Raw genomic sequence first — 14,994 nt, forward strand, 5'->3', positions numbered from 1 at the left:
CTTTGCTTCTGCCAAAACGCTGATTTAATGACACGCCTGAAACGTAACATATAAACACAGCGAGGTGCAATAAAAATAGAGGCACGAGGAGTCCACATATAGAAGAGTTTAACCAGAGTTAGGAAATACAACCAGCAGAGGTATTAACAGTAACAGACACATTTCAGGTGGATTTCACTATATGTTTTAATGTTAAAAAAATAGTAATAAAAATGTCAAATACTTCTGTAAAACCAGTAATTCAGTGTCAAATTGCTAGAATCTACTATAAAATTGTGCTTTTAGATGAGATAAAGTGTAATATGAGTGTTTAGAAGCATCTTTACAGATAAATCTTGTGTATTTGACACCTTCAATGTTAAAAATGTCATTTTTTTAAATGGTATTTTACATTAGACATGTAAATTCACATTCAACTTTTTGTCGTTTTAATTGATATTTTCATGTATTACAAAAATTTAAAAAAGGTTTTCTTAAAAGTAACATTGGAAAGTATAATTACACATTTTTTAAATATAAAAATATTTATTTAAATCAGCAACAAAAGCGTTATTTTAAAGGTTTTTGATATTTTGTTATTTCGATGAAAAATATGTATATTAAGGATTAAAAAACAATAAATTACCTTTTTTTAACAGATGTTACATGTTTGTTAAATTACAGATAATATCTAGTCAAATCAAAAAACAGTAATATACATATTGACTGTTAAAACAGACCATATATATATATATATATATATATATATATATATATATATATATATATATATATATATATATATATATATATATATATATATATATATATATATATATATATATATATATATCCATATATATGCTTCTTTACATTAGACTTGTAAATTTTCTTCAAATAATGAAACATAGCTGTTAAATGTTTGTGTCTGATTTAAAAACCTGTTTAAAAAACTAGAATAAAATATCTTACAATCAAACATTATTAAAGAAATACAGACTTTATTATGTGGACATTATGTCCAGTTTTGGCCTGTATGTTTCTTTCTTTGTTTGTTCATTTTTTAAATTTTATTTAGTTAATTAATTTTTTCATGAGCATGTAAATTATAATTCATTTTTAATAATATTAGTCTTAATCAATTTTTAAATCAATTTTTTAAAATACTGTTTTTATTAAAGATCTTATTTTTCAGGTTATTTTACTTCAGACACAAACATTTACTGTCTATTTTTGTAATTTTTAAGACATTAAAAAAAATGCATTGAAAAATTCATAACACCACCCTGCAGGTTGTTAAATAACAGAGGTCACATCAGTTCAAAAGGCTCAGAATCCCAAAAAAACAGAACAGAAATGAAAAGTTAGTGATCCTTTTATGCCCAAATTAGTTGATAAACCGACAAACATCCATTCGGTTTCCAATTAGAGCGATTTGTTGTCAGTGTGTCAGCGATAATTTGGTTAACGTGACAGATGGCCCGAGGATTTCATGACGCCTGGCTGCTCTGACACTTCGCTGCCATAGATTGGACGGCTTACCTGACAAATTGTCTCTCTAGCAATCCAAAAAATAAATAAATGAAAAAGTGAAAATGAACGAGGAGGGACGCCGGTGTTCGTAGTGCAACATTTGATGCATTTTATCTCTTTGACATTTGTCAGCGCGTCTCCATATTTCAATTTTTAATCCAACATAACTCCAGCTGCCCCTGTCGAAGCCCCCCGAGGGGTGAGTTTTGCTGGATTTGCCCAAGAACAGAATGTGTGGTTGGATTTTTTTTTTTTTTTTTTTTTTTTAAAAATCAGATTTAGTGGTGCCCTAAATCTGATTTTCTGGTGCTCTAATCCAGCCGGTATTTATTATGCAGCACGATGTCTCTGTTCTCAGTTGACCTTTAGTAAAAACTAAATATACTGTGAAAGCATTCAGTTTTTAGCTCATCTACTATCATTATTATTATTAATAATACAAGTTTGCATTGTCTCAGAGACTAATTTGAATCACCATCACTGATTTTCTTTAATTCTCTCTTTCTGCAGTTGAGCTTTTCTTTATTTTATCTCATTTTATATTTATTTGCACATAAATTCCTCACCTAATCCTGTCTTATTCTGCCAGAGAACTGTAGTTATTTTCACTTTTTTAAATGCCTCATCTTATAGTGAAGTTTCAGATCACAGCTGATCCTCCGCTTTCTTTGCTTGTTCAGTCTGTTTGGTTTTTATCTCGGTTTGTCCTTCCAGGTGTCGGTTACACAAACGAAAGCAAAACAGAATGGACTATATGCAGAGCAAACCCAAGAAAATATCTATTTCATGAACTTTATCTGCAACTTTTTTTGCACAAAGGAACAAGACGAGCAAACGGGTACAGAACTGTGCAGCAGCAGCAGACTCACAAAAGCTACAAAGTCTTATCAGAACTTTGTGTTCTGCAGATTTGCTCATTATCTCAGGCATGGATTTAGACATTTTAGACCAAAACGTACAGAAAGAAGGACAAGAACAGAACTTTCAGATGTGTTCAGCTGAGGCTGGTTAAATATTGTCAGCTTGGCAGCTCTAATTCTTCATGATGTTGCATTTTACATTAGATTAGACTGGCTTCTTGTATGTCTTAGTTGTAATCTTTTAAACCAACTCTGACTCCAAAAATCCGTTGAACCACCTTAGCTGGACAATCTCCAAAGGATGTCTCCTTACACAGTTTCGGCCATCTTGAGGAGAAAATCCCATTTTGTTTGCTTGTATCCACAATCTCAGTCTTTTGGTCATTACCTAGACTTCATGACCATAGATGAGAGTTGGAACTTGGACCAACTGGTAAATCAAGAGCTTCACCTTCTGGCTCAACGTCCTGTTCACCACAACAGTTGGTAAAACGCCCAAATTACTGCTTTCGCTGCACCAATCCACCTCTGTTTCCTGTCACTCTTGACAAAACTTGCGACGCATCTTAAACAAACAGCACGTAGAATGGGTATCCTCACCAGCAAAACACATCTGGGGAATGAATTCAGCAAGAAAACTGCTGATTGCATGAAGGATTTCTTGGAAAAGTGACTCAAAAGTCTGTTGCAGTGATGCACAACACGCAGCATGAGGTCAATCTAAAGGTGCATTTACAGGTTCAACAGAGGTGAAACCGACTTTCTACCTCTTCCAGTCTGTTTTTATCTAGTTTTAGCCTCTTTGTGTTTGCACATGTGGTCGCCAGCGTCACTGGATTCTTTCAAAACGTGTAGTTTCCAGCATCCCCTTGTTTTTATCCTGAAAGATGTTCTACAAAGCTGCCGACTAATAAAGTGGCAGAAACACTTTAAACCGCTCTGAGAGATGCGATCAGGAGGCTTTCCTCTCTCATATTCAGCCTTTTGTCTTGACACCAGCTGATCACAACTTGCCCTCAAACCAAACACGTGTTCGGCATATTCGGCTCTCAAATCTGTATCTTATTTGTTGTGACGAGAACAAAGGCGCCGAGGTGCACCTGTGTTTATTACATTCCCTTTAAGAGGCTCCTGATTCATAAAAACAGGCTTCCCCCTCACATTAATCATCGCTCTATTGGCTGATGGAAATTACTCAACCTGTGGTTTCATTAAAGGCTGGCATTCTGCGGCTTGTAGCTCACCAGAGCTTATTACACATTCCTCCTGAAAAATTGCTCAATTCCCAGAAGTTATGCAACCGAGCAGCGAGCGGCTGAGTGTTTAGTTTTTAACAAACCGTTCAGGCTTCATGCATGTGCAGAGATGCAATAATGAGCTTCCACCTGCAGGCATCCAGAGCTGGTTTGTGTTTGTTTTTTTCTCCGGATAGGAGTGGCTTTGTGGCAGAAAGATCAGCCCCCTTCATCTGCCCCCGCTCTTCAACTGAATAAATAACACTGTGGCATGTTACCGGCGGGATAAACACTTGTTTAATGTGTTTCTGGACCGTCTCAGTACCACACATACCCTGACCTTCTTGGTTCTGCCCCGGAGGCCCCTCTAGCCACCTATTCTCCTCTTCCTCCTCCTACCCATCAACCACCACTATCTCCTTCATTCTGGCTCATGCCAAAGCTCAGCGCTGCCCCGAGGCCAAATCCGCTGCTCTCCACTGTCCAAATCCCTCTGCCATGTGAGTGAAATAACAGCGAGGCCCTGAAAATAGCACCGAAGCTCCGTTCACTTTATGTCGCCATCAACAATCTGCCTCATTTAGACCTTCGTGCCCTGCAGAGAGGCTTAGTGTCCCATTTCAGACTGGTCCTCCTTTTGTTTTAATGTACAAAAAACTTTTAGCCCTTTTGTTTGTCATCAAGTTCAGGTATTTGACAGAAAAACACCCTGAGTGTTGCTCTGTGAAGATGATAACACCGACAGCCACTGGTGACAGCATCACACTGTCACTCATAAATCAGCACTGAAAAAAATAATCCTGGAACAAAACTGCACTTCTGGCAAGAATGGTCCCAGGACAATTAATTTTTTATGTTAAACTGTAAAAAATTAAGCGTAAAAATAGGAACAAAAATCTGAAAAATGGTCACATTTTTTAGATGACTTACAAAGGTAAATTACCTTTTGTGGAGATACAATTTTTGATATGGACATTATTTTAAGTTTTGGCTTGTTTTTACTGTCAGTGTATAAATAAATATTTAGTTTTTATGTGATTTTACTCAATATTATTTGTAATTTAACAAAACAGGAAAAAAATCTGTATAATTCCAACTTTAAGATATTATTTACAATTTTTAGGGCGCAAAATGCAGAATATATTTTTCTTTCAAATAAAAGAAAAATTTGTAAAATATTCATATTTTTCTTTGCCGAGGTAAATACAGTAAAAATAGTGAATTAATTTTACAGTCAAGTTGTAAAAAGCAAAGACATTACTATTTGAAAAATACAGTTTGGCCTTGATTTCATCAGTCAACATGTAAATATGTAAGGAGAAGAATCTAGGAAAAACTGTAAAATAACAGCAAATATCTGTAAAATAATGGCATTTTTATCTGATTTGCTGAGTTTTAGACTGCTTTTTAATTTTGTAAGTAATAAACTTTTTTTCTCTAATGTCAGTACTTAATTTCCGTAATTTAACAAAAAGGTGGAGCTCTGTACAGTATTTTTAGTTCATTTATTTCCGATTTTTCAATTCTTTATATACAGAATTTTTCTTTCTCATAAATAGCTATGAAATAATCGTATTTTTTGCTTATTTGGACAGAAACAGTGGAATTTTATGGTCACACACTGTCAAAGAGCAAATTAATATTTGTAAAAATACAGATTTTGGACATTGGTTAGTTTTTTATAGTCAACATGTAAATTCATATTTAGTTTTTCTGTGATTTTACCAAATGTTTTCTTTAATTTAACAAAACAAGTACAATTTTTTTTAAAAAAGGTTACAATTTACTTTTTTCAGTCTTTAAGAAACTGAATTTTTCATTTGAATAAGAGCAAATATCTGTCAAAAAATTATTTTTTGATGACTTAAAACATTTTAAGCAAAAACAGTGTGATTTTATAGTCAGATTTACATTTTTATTGGTTATCTGTAATTGAAAAAACTGATAAAATCTTTAAAATGACAAGTAAAAAAATTTGTTGACTTTTTTTGGTCCCTATTATTACAGAAAACATTTTTCTTGTTTTTCTGGGAAAAAGTGTAATTTTAGGGTCAAACACTGTAAAAAAACGAGCTGCCATTTGTAAAATAAATAAATAAATAAACTAGATATATATAATTTGGATGCTTTTGACAATTTTGGCTTATTTTATTTATTTATTTATTGCAGTCGATGTGTAAATTTGTCCATTTTTCTTGACTTTACTAATTTTTAAAAATTATACAAGGACAATCAGCAAACTAACAACCACTTTTAAATCCTTATAACAAGCAACAAATGTCTATTTGCTGATTTAAGTACAATTAAAACATTGTGTATTTTACAGTTAAATGTGGTAAAAAAAAATTAACATTTCTAAAAATAAAAATACAGATTCTTTGTTTAATTTTCTGTGCTTTTACTAGTTTTGTCCTCTAATGTAACAAGGCAGTAAAAATATGTAAAGCACCAGTAAATTGCTCAATAAATGACAGCTGAAACCTGTTAAAAACATCCATTTTTACAGTGTGTTAATGTCGGTGGCGTGAGCTTACTGCTGTAGATCCCTTTTCACTCCACATCTCTTGTTTATCTGCCTCCTCCTCCCTCAGCACAAATCTCTCATTCACAAATAGAGGCCAAAAGAGGCTCAGCTGATGTGATGAGATTATAATTTTTTTTTCTCTCTCTCTGATTACAAATCAACTTCAGCTTAGATAGGTAGGAAAACACAAACCCTCCTCCTCCTCCTCCTCCATCCATCTCCATCCCCTCCTCGCCCCGACTCCTCCCTCACCCCCGGTGTCTCCTCCCCTCCTCCACAGCCTCCTCCCACTTCTCCCCCTTTGGTAGCCACATCTGAGCCTCATTCACTCCGGCTGCTCGGCTTTTAAAGGCAGGGCAACAAAACCAGAACAGAAGCAGAACCAGAGAGCTGCAGGAGAACATTGGGAGGCTCTTATTTTTGTAGCTTTACTCCCAGACCAGAAGAAGGAGAAGAAGAAGAAGTGACTGAGGAGTGGGACTACCCAGCAGTGGGAGGTTAGAGACACTTTCAGCTGCTTCCTCCTCCTCCTCTCAGCTGGGAGTCAGAACCCCCCACCAGGACCACAACCATGGAGCCCACCGAGGTCGAGGGGGAGCCCAAGGAGAGGAAGAAGATCCACTTTGCAGTGCCATCCTCGGCGCCCACCAACCTGGACCCCCGGCAGGTGGAGATGGTGAGCAGAGAACGTCCAAAAAATCTCACTTTTTAGCTCCCATTCTGAGTTGACCTCCTGCACAGAAAAAGGTTGTGTGTTTGTGGAGTGCTTTTGGGCAGGTTTCTAGTGCTGAATTTCACTCGTGTGTTGAGAAACTCTGATGACATTTCCCCTACTGCATGTTTCCTCATGAGATTATCTTGTCATCTTGACCTCTCCAACACAAAACTCATTATCTTGTTCTTTTTGTAGCTGCAACAGCAAAAAAAAAAAAAAAAGTCCTTGACATTTTGCAAGCGCAAAACTGTTAATAATTACTCCTCTTTTTTTGGCTGCTTTTCACTCTCTGACCTCCACGTTGAGCTTTTTTTTTATCAGCTCTGTCTTTTTGTGTGTGACTCAGCATCTGTGATTTCTGGTAGGACAACTCTGATCTTTCTTTTTGGCTCCGATGCCCAGCGAGCTCTTATTTTAGATCGGGGGGGAGGATAAAGTGGGCCAGAGCCGATCGAGGCCAGTAGCTCGATCCTCCAGAGATGGACAAGCAGAGCAGATGTGAAGGAAAGCAGAGAGACAAAGATGCGAAAAGCTGATCTCTGGGCTTCACCTGTCTGAGGTCGCATCCCTCAGCACCTGTCCTCGTTTCTCAGTTTGCATAAAACAGGATTTAATGAGCAAAAATGACCCGAGACGCCGCTCCGTCCCCTTCCTGCCTCATTTACGCTCATAAAAAGTTTCTTAGAGTCGAGGTTTTTGAAGTTTCCTCCAGAGAAGTTGCCGGTTTGAAAACTATTCTCGGCACCAAACAAGTTGCTTCATGTCCTGTTCTCATTTCTGACTAAAACACTGAATAAGAGACTGAGTGACTCGCTGAAATGGAAATTGTTTGCAACGCTTCACGAGACTTCCACTCACATTTCCACAGAAAAATGCTGCTACACTAAAATGAAAAAAGGACATTTTTAACAGTTTCAGCTTCTAGCAATCTACCATTACTTTACAGATAGTCCCTGTTTTGTAAAATTACAGAAAAAATAATTAATTTACATGGTGCCTATTTAAAAAGCAAGCAAAAAATATGACTATAACTAATCTTAACATCTTTTTTTACATTTTTTATTTATTTTAATTGCAAAAATATAACTGTAATATTACACATTGTTCTATCTTGTATTTAATTAAAAAAAAACATTATTTTACAAATACATTCTGTTACTTGAAAGACCTATAGTGCTTATGTTAAAGATTAAAACAAATATGAAAATATTTTCCTGTTAATTTACAGATTTTCCCTGTTTTGGTAAATTACAGAAAGAGGAATGAATTTAAAAAACAAATGTAACTGTAAATAATAAATAATAACATAAACACATATACATATATATACATATATATATATACATATATATACATATATATATATATACATACATACATACATACATACATACATACATACATACATACATAATATAATAATAACATAAACACACACACACACACACACACACACACACACACACACACACACACACACACACACATACATATATATATATATATATATATATATATATATATATATATATATATATATATATATATATATATATATATATATTTCACATATTTGCTGTTGAAAATGTGTATTTTAAGGACTGAAAAATGGTAAATAATTTTTTAAACTGTCATTTTAAATTTTTTTCCCCAATTTTGTTAAATTACAGATATGTAGTGAAATCACAGAAAATTGACTATTTTTTATGATTAATGTAAATAAAACAGTCCAAAACTTGTTGTTATGTTTAATATTTTCTTGTTCTTACACAATTTTAACATTATTTAAATCAGCCAAAAATATTAATTTACAGATATTTGCCATTATTTTAAAGAAAAAATAGGTGTATTAATGATTGAAAAATGGTGAATATTTTTAAATGTTATCTAAGAGATTTTTTCTGGTTTGGTAAATTACAGATAATACCTAGAAAAATCATAATTAAAAAAAAAATTAACTTACACGATGACCATAAAAAGCAAAAACATGCCAAAAATAATGTCCACCTCAAGTCTTTTTTTTAATTACACTTAAAAAAAATCTATTTAAATTTTTTTTTCTAAAAAGGCATTTTGCAGATATTGCCCTGATTTGAAAGAAAAAAACATATGCAATGGAATATTTTATGGCTAAAAAAAACATGAATAATTATTATAATATTTTATAATCTATTTCCTGTTTTGGTATAATAAAAAAAAAACACTGATAGTTTACACGTTGACTGTTAAAAAAAAGAAAGAAAGTAAGTTGTTAAAATGGTAAATGACATCCACTTCTTTTTTTTATTTTAAAACAGTATTTTGTTCATTTACAAAGCATGTCTGTAAAATTAAACTTTGTTTTTATTTAAGTCTGCTAAAAAATATTAAGAAAAATATTTTTCCTCTTCTTTTACAGATTTTCCGTTTTGTTAAGTTGCAGAAAAAATAATTAGTTTACACAGTGACGATTTTAAAAACAAACAAAAAATGTCACTATAAATAATCTTCATATTAAAAAAATCAGTATTTGTTTTATAATTGGTATTAATTCTTTTCCAACATTTGACTGAAAACTGTAAAGACTGTAAACACACTTACATTTTTCCCCGTGTTTAAATTAGAAAAAAAACAACATTATTTTACAGATACTTGCTGATATGACATGTATTGTTTTTTTATTGTAGATAAAAAAAAACTTAAATATTTTTACTGTTTTTTTTAAACAAATTTTCCCCATATTTATTACAGAAAAAAATATTAATTTACATGATGAAAGCGACAAAAAAAGAGCAAAAAAAAATCCTTATTTTACAGATATCAGCAGTTTGAATGTACTTTTTCACAGTTGTTTCCATAGACTGAATTATTTACAGTGCATCTTCCTCCCCCCTGGTATTTTTCTGTATTTCTGTGCCCTGTCACTGCGCTCTGATCCTATCGTCTCTTCCAAGAAACCACAGGATATCAATCTACCATATGTGAGCTGCTCCTCAGTTGTTGTTTTTAAAGACCTTATTGCTCAATCGGACTATTTTTAGGCTGGACTTCCTCCAGCAGCAGCTTCACCTGCAGAATGAAGCTTCTGCAATCACACGTTTGAACGTTAAACTCTGCAGCTTCACATTGCAGGTGGATGAAGCGCTGAGGGGGAGTCTGGGAAACGTTCGAGAGAGGATGTGTTTATGTGTGTTTGACGGCAGATTGCATCTCTTCAGATCCTCGGGGGACGAGTGGGTGGGCAAGGGTAACGATTTACGGCCTTCCCTTCCCCTCCCATCGCAGCAATTACCATCACCCACAAGTCCATGGGTCTCCGCTGATGAGCTGCAACGACTATAACATTCTTCGGAACCTGTTGCACAACAGCAACTTATTGTTCTTTGCATTGGCGGCTCCTCATTGTCCTTCGACGGCATTTAAACCCCCGAAGCCGCCTGACTGAGGCCTTGTTGCTATGGAGACGGGCTGCACAGCTATGCCGCCAAAAAGCGCCTGAAAGGTCGACTTTAATGGACGGTTGAGAGGCTGTTTGCATACGTGCTGCTACGTGTTTAGGTGAATCCTCCTCCGCGTGCCTCCCACTCGGGGAAACGTACGGTAATGTGGGAGAAAAAACAGCAGCTGTTTGTGCTCCAAGGTGTAAAAATCATCTTAGCGAATGTTTTCTCACCTGAATGTTTGCTCTGAAGGGATGCAAGGAGCTCTGCGAGAGGAACAGGAGGCAAAAAATAACATCTCCTATTTGTGGATATTATTTATAACAATATTTTTTCCTCATTTAAATACAGTAAAAATAGTGTAATTTTACAATCACAATAACAATAACAGTGAAATGTTTTAAAAAAACTACAATATTAAACATTCATTTTTTGTGTGTTTTCCAGTGCAGTGATCCCAAGCACTTCTTTTTACAAACATTAGAACATTTTACTCCATATATTATCCAGGGTGTTAGTCCATTCAAATGTTGGACTGGGGTTAAATTTTCTCACTTCATCGACTAGTTTGACCGACTGCTTCATTACATCACTGTTACTTTACGATTAAAGCTTCTCCTTAAAGCCTCAACGTCCTCAACTGGTATTTTTAAGACTCCAGAAACACCTTTTTTTTGTTTTCCACCAACATCTCTGGTGTATTTTATAGCTGTGGCTGCCGTCCAAGTATCTCCTTCACATCTTTCACAAACAACTTTTTAACGTCGTTATTCTCTAGTTTTCTTCACGTTAAGATGTTAGAACGAACATTCTGTGCTATGTTTACCATCGACAAGCACTAATTCTGTGTAGTTCTGCAAAGTTTTGGTGATGTTTTCAGCTGGAAGCTTTCCTTTAGTTTCCAGAAGGTTGAATAGAAGAATCACAGGTTAAATGTTTTGTTAATATTTCACAGTACTGGGACAAAATGTTCCATTTTAGTTAATAAATCACAATAGTGGACTCCTCCAAATATCCTTTGACTGTTTTTTTTTTCTACGTTTAGCTTCATAAGAGCATTATTTGAAATGATAAATAGCCTTAAAACGTTCTTTGAACATTGATTTAAATTTTTAAACATTAGTAGAACTTGTAGATAGTGTCAGCCAGCGTTGTGGGAATGTTCCCTCCATGTTTCACCTTTTATAGACAGAACCTCAGAATACAGAAGGAACCCAGACATGATTCTTTTGTTCTAAAAATGCACTAAGAAAATTCTGCAATGTTCTGGTGATGTTTTCAGTTGTTTTTGACTTTTAACTGTAAGAATGTCCTCCTTAAAATTCTCTAAAGACATTGTAAAAATGTTCCTAAAACATTTTCCCTAAGTTGCATTGAGAACCTGTGAGACTGTTTGTAATGGAATAATGGTCTAAGAAGTGTTCTTCAGCAACGTCCCCAAAAAACATCTCCAGAACATTGCAGCAAAATGTTCCACCTTTGTTAATTTATCACATGACGGGAACGTTTTGTTAAAGAAGGCCTTGATTTAATCTGGAAATGTTCTTTGAACGTTGGTTTGAGAAGGTTCTTCAAACATTTTCCAAATGTTCTAATTAGCTAATTTACTATGTGCTAATTAATTATTTTGTCTTAGTTCATTTTCTGGCCTCATAGGAACACTGTTGATATCTAGTTGATAGAAATGATAGCTATCCTTGAAACGTTCTTTGAACATTAGAATAAAATGTTTTCTTTACAACATTACTAGAACTTAACCAAAGTTGGGTTTTTTTGTTTTGTTATGTTTTGTTGTTGTTTTTGGTGAGAAAGTTCTGAAAAGTTTTTTGTGGTCAGCTTATTTTTCTTTTTAGTTCTCAGAATGTTCTGCTTAAAGACAGCATCAAGTGCTCTAAAGACATTCTAAAACTGTTCCGAGGAAGTTATACAAAGTTCTGGTGATATTTTCAGCTGGAAGTTTTCCTTTCGTTTCCAGAATGTTCCTCTCAAAGGCCTGATGACTAAAGCCGTTCTAAAACTGCTCTGAGAAAGTTCTACAAAGTTCTGGTGATGTTTTCAGTTCATTTAGTCCTCAAATGGTCTTCGTAAAGACAGCATAAAGTTCTCTAAAGACATTTTAAAAATGTCTGGAGAAAGTTCTGCAAAATTCTGGTGATATTTTCAGTTCATTTAGTCCTCGTATGTTCTTCTTAAGGACGGGATAAAGTTCTCTAAAGACGTTCTAAAACTGTTCTGAGAAAGTTCTACAAGTTCTGGTGATGCTTTCAGTGAGAAACTTCTTTTTGTGTCCAGAATGTTCTTCTTAAAGACGGGATAAAATTCTCCAAAGACGTTCTAAGAAAGTTTGAACAAAGTTCTGGGGACGTTCTCAGTAGGCAGTTTCTGTTACTTCCAAATTGTTCTTCTTAAAGAAAGGATGAAGTTCTCCTAAAAAATGTTCTCAAACACTTTGCGAACATTGCATCGAGAAGGTCCTTCCTTTATCATGTAACATTGTGAGAATGTTTTATGGAATAATGTACTTCAACAATATCCTCGAAGTATCTTAACAATTAATACATAGCATTACTTAAACAATTAAACAAACAAAACAGCCTCGATAACATTTAGGTATGAGAACTTTATTACTTTGTTGTCATCATGCAAACATTTTCTTCACATCTACCTAAATATCAACCTCAAAATGTTCTTTAAACATTAGAATGACATGTTTTCTTGAAATCGTCATTAGAACTTGTAGGTAATGTTGGCGGGCAGGTCGCTCCACGTTGATGTATGTTAGAACTAATGGGGTCGTGGAGGTCACGGTTCAGGTTCTCCTTCACCAGCGTTCCCTCATCGTCCTCCCACCTCCACCACCCGTCGCTCCGCCCCGCCATCCTCCCGTCATCCCGTGGCTTAAACATCAAACAGCAACCTTTGGTGCAGCGAGTGTTTGTGGGTAAACATTAGCCGTCTGGGGGACTGTCAACATGGAGAACATCTCCCTGCACGGTTTAGGAACGTCCTCGTAGAACTCTGACTCAGTCCGTCCGATGATGTGATGCATAAAAAAGGCAGTCTGTTGATATTTGGGGTGGCTGAAAACTAATTGGGAAAGAAATTATGAAAGCGCTGAAACCGCAACATTGTAACTGCAGTTTGGACACAATCAATGGTTCTCTGTGTTCTGAGGGTTATGTATGTGTTTGTTCCTCCCTGTTTCTGACAGTTTTGATTAGTGAGTGACTCTGGACCAACATGTTTGTGGTCTATATCTGCTCAGAGAAGTTTCCCCTCGTTGTTTTTTCCCCCCCATTTCATTCCAACAGAGCAAAGAAAATGTGTCTTTTATTCTGAAAATCTACCTCTACGATCCAAACGGTCCATCAGCTCCTCTTGGCTGCGGTGTGCTCGGAGGTGTGATGTGTAAACAGCTGAGGAGAAGCATAAATATTGAGGCCGGGCGGAGTGATTTGTCACCTGATGACACTGTACACAGCGAGCTGAAGATGTGCCGTAATGCTGCTCCTCAGGCATCTACAGCCAAAACACCAGCTGATAGAAGCCTGCAGAGCTGCAGCCTCCAACACTGTAAAACACTAAAACACAGATCCCATAAAAACCGAGGAAATCTGGCAGCATGCGTCTAGAAATATGCATTTAAAAACAGTAAGAAAATGGTGAAATTAAAAAAAAAAAAAAAAAAATAGTACAATATTTATTTCTCGTATTTTTGCGTTTTATATATTATTACTCTTGTAGTGTGTTTTTTTTGTACTTCCTGTACTTCTTGTTTTGAATGTATTTTGGCTGATTTATATACAATAAGAAAAAAAATTATTTTTTATGTCAAATGTTGTAAAAGAATAAATTACCATTTGTGGACAGTAACTTTTTAATCATAATTTAACTAAACAGAGAAAATCTGTGAAATAAAATAAAAATATTTGCCGTTTTTCTTTGCTCAATATACAGAATGTTTCTACTATATATATATATATATATATATATATATAGATAGATAGATAGATAGATAGATAGATAGATAGATAGATAGATAGATAGATAGATAGATAGATAGATAGATAGATAGATAGATAGATAGATATAGATAGATAGATATTGTAATTTAAATATGAAAAATGTGATTTTGTAAAAGAGTTGATCATTATTTTTAATAATACAGATTTTCAATATGGATTTTTTTTTAACATTTTAAATAGTTTTTTTTCTGTGATTTTGCTAATTATTTTCAGTAGTTTAACTAAACAGAGAAAATCTGTAACATAAAAAAATATATTTAACATTTTTCAGTCCTCAATATACAGAATGCTTCTTTTAAACACACAGCAAATGTATGTAAAATAAAATCTAATTTTAAAAAAGTGATTTAGATACAGAAAAAAAGTGATTTTGTGAAAGAATGGATTAGTATTCATAAAAATACAAATTATTGATGTGGGTGTTATTTACATTTTAAATTCATTGCTTCATATTTTCTGTAATTGAAACAGGGAAAATCTGTAAAAAAAAAAAAAAAAAAAAGAACAAAAACAAAAAAAAACTCCAATTTTAAAAAAATATAATTTAAAAAATAGTTAAAAACAGGTATCTTTCAAAGTACACTTCTGCACATTCCCTTCATTTCTATCTCTACATTGTTTCTATCTGTAGTGGAGCAGGGAAATCATCTGCAGCTCTTTAACCTGCAGAGACAATAGTTATCTGTGAGAGAAGAATCTGAGGA

At 34.3% G+C, this 14,994-nt stretch overlaps 1 protein-coding gene across 2 annotated transcripts in view; it reads left to right on the plus strand.

The window, feature by feature from the left end:
* Positions 1-6,446: 6,446 nt before the first annotated feature.
* The window catches only part of ppp1r1b (protein phosphatase 1, regulatory (inhibitor) subunit 1B), a 37,089-nt gene continuing 28,541 nt past the window's right edge, over positions 6,447-14,994 (plus strand). The window contains exon 1 of one of the 2 annotated variants that reach the window (XM_055005310.1): positions 6,447-6,807. In XM_055005310.1, coding sequence (XP_054861285.1) covers positions 6,703-6,807 — 105 coding nt within the window. In that variant the 5' untranslated portion in view covers positions 6,447-6,702. The remainder of the gene's footprint in view (positions 6,808-14,994) is intronic. The other variant, XM_055005311.1, reaches the window with a different exon arrangement.

The sequence above is a fragment of the Amphiprion ocellaris genome, chromosome 19 (assembly GCF_022539595.1).
Source record: "Amphiprion ocellaris isolate individual 3 ecotype Okinawa chromosome 19, ASM2253959v1, whole genome shotgun sequence".
Lineage (NCBI taxonomy): Eukaryota > Metazoa > Chordata > Actinopteri > Pomacentridae > Amphiprion > Amphiprion ocellaris.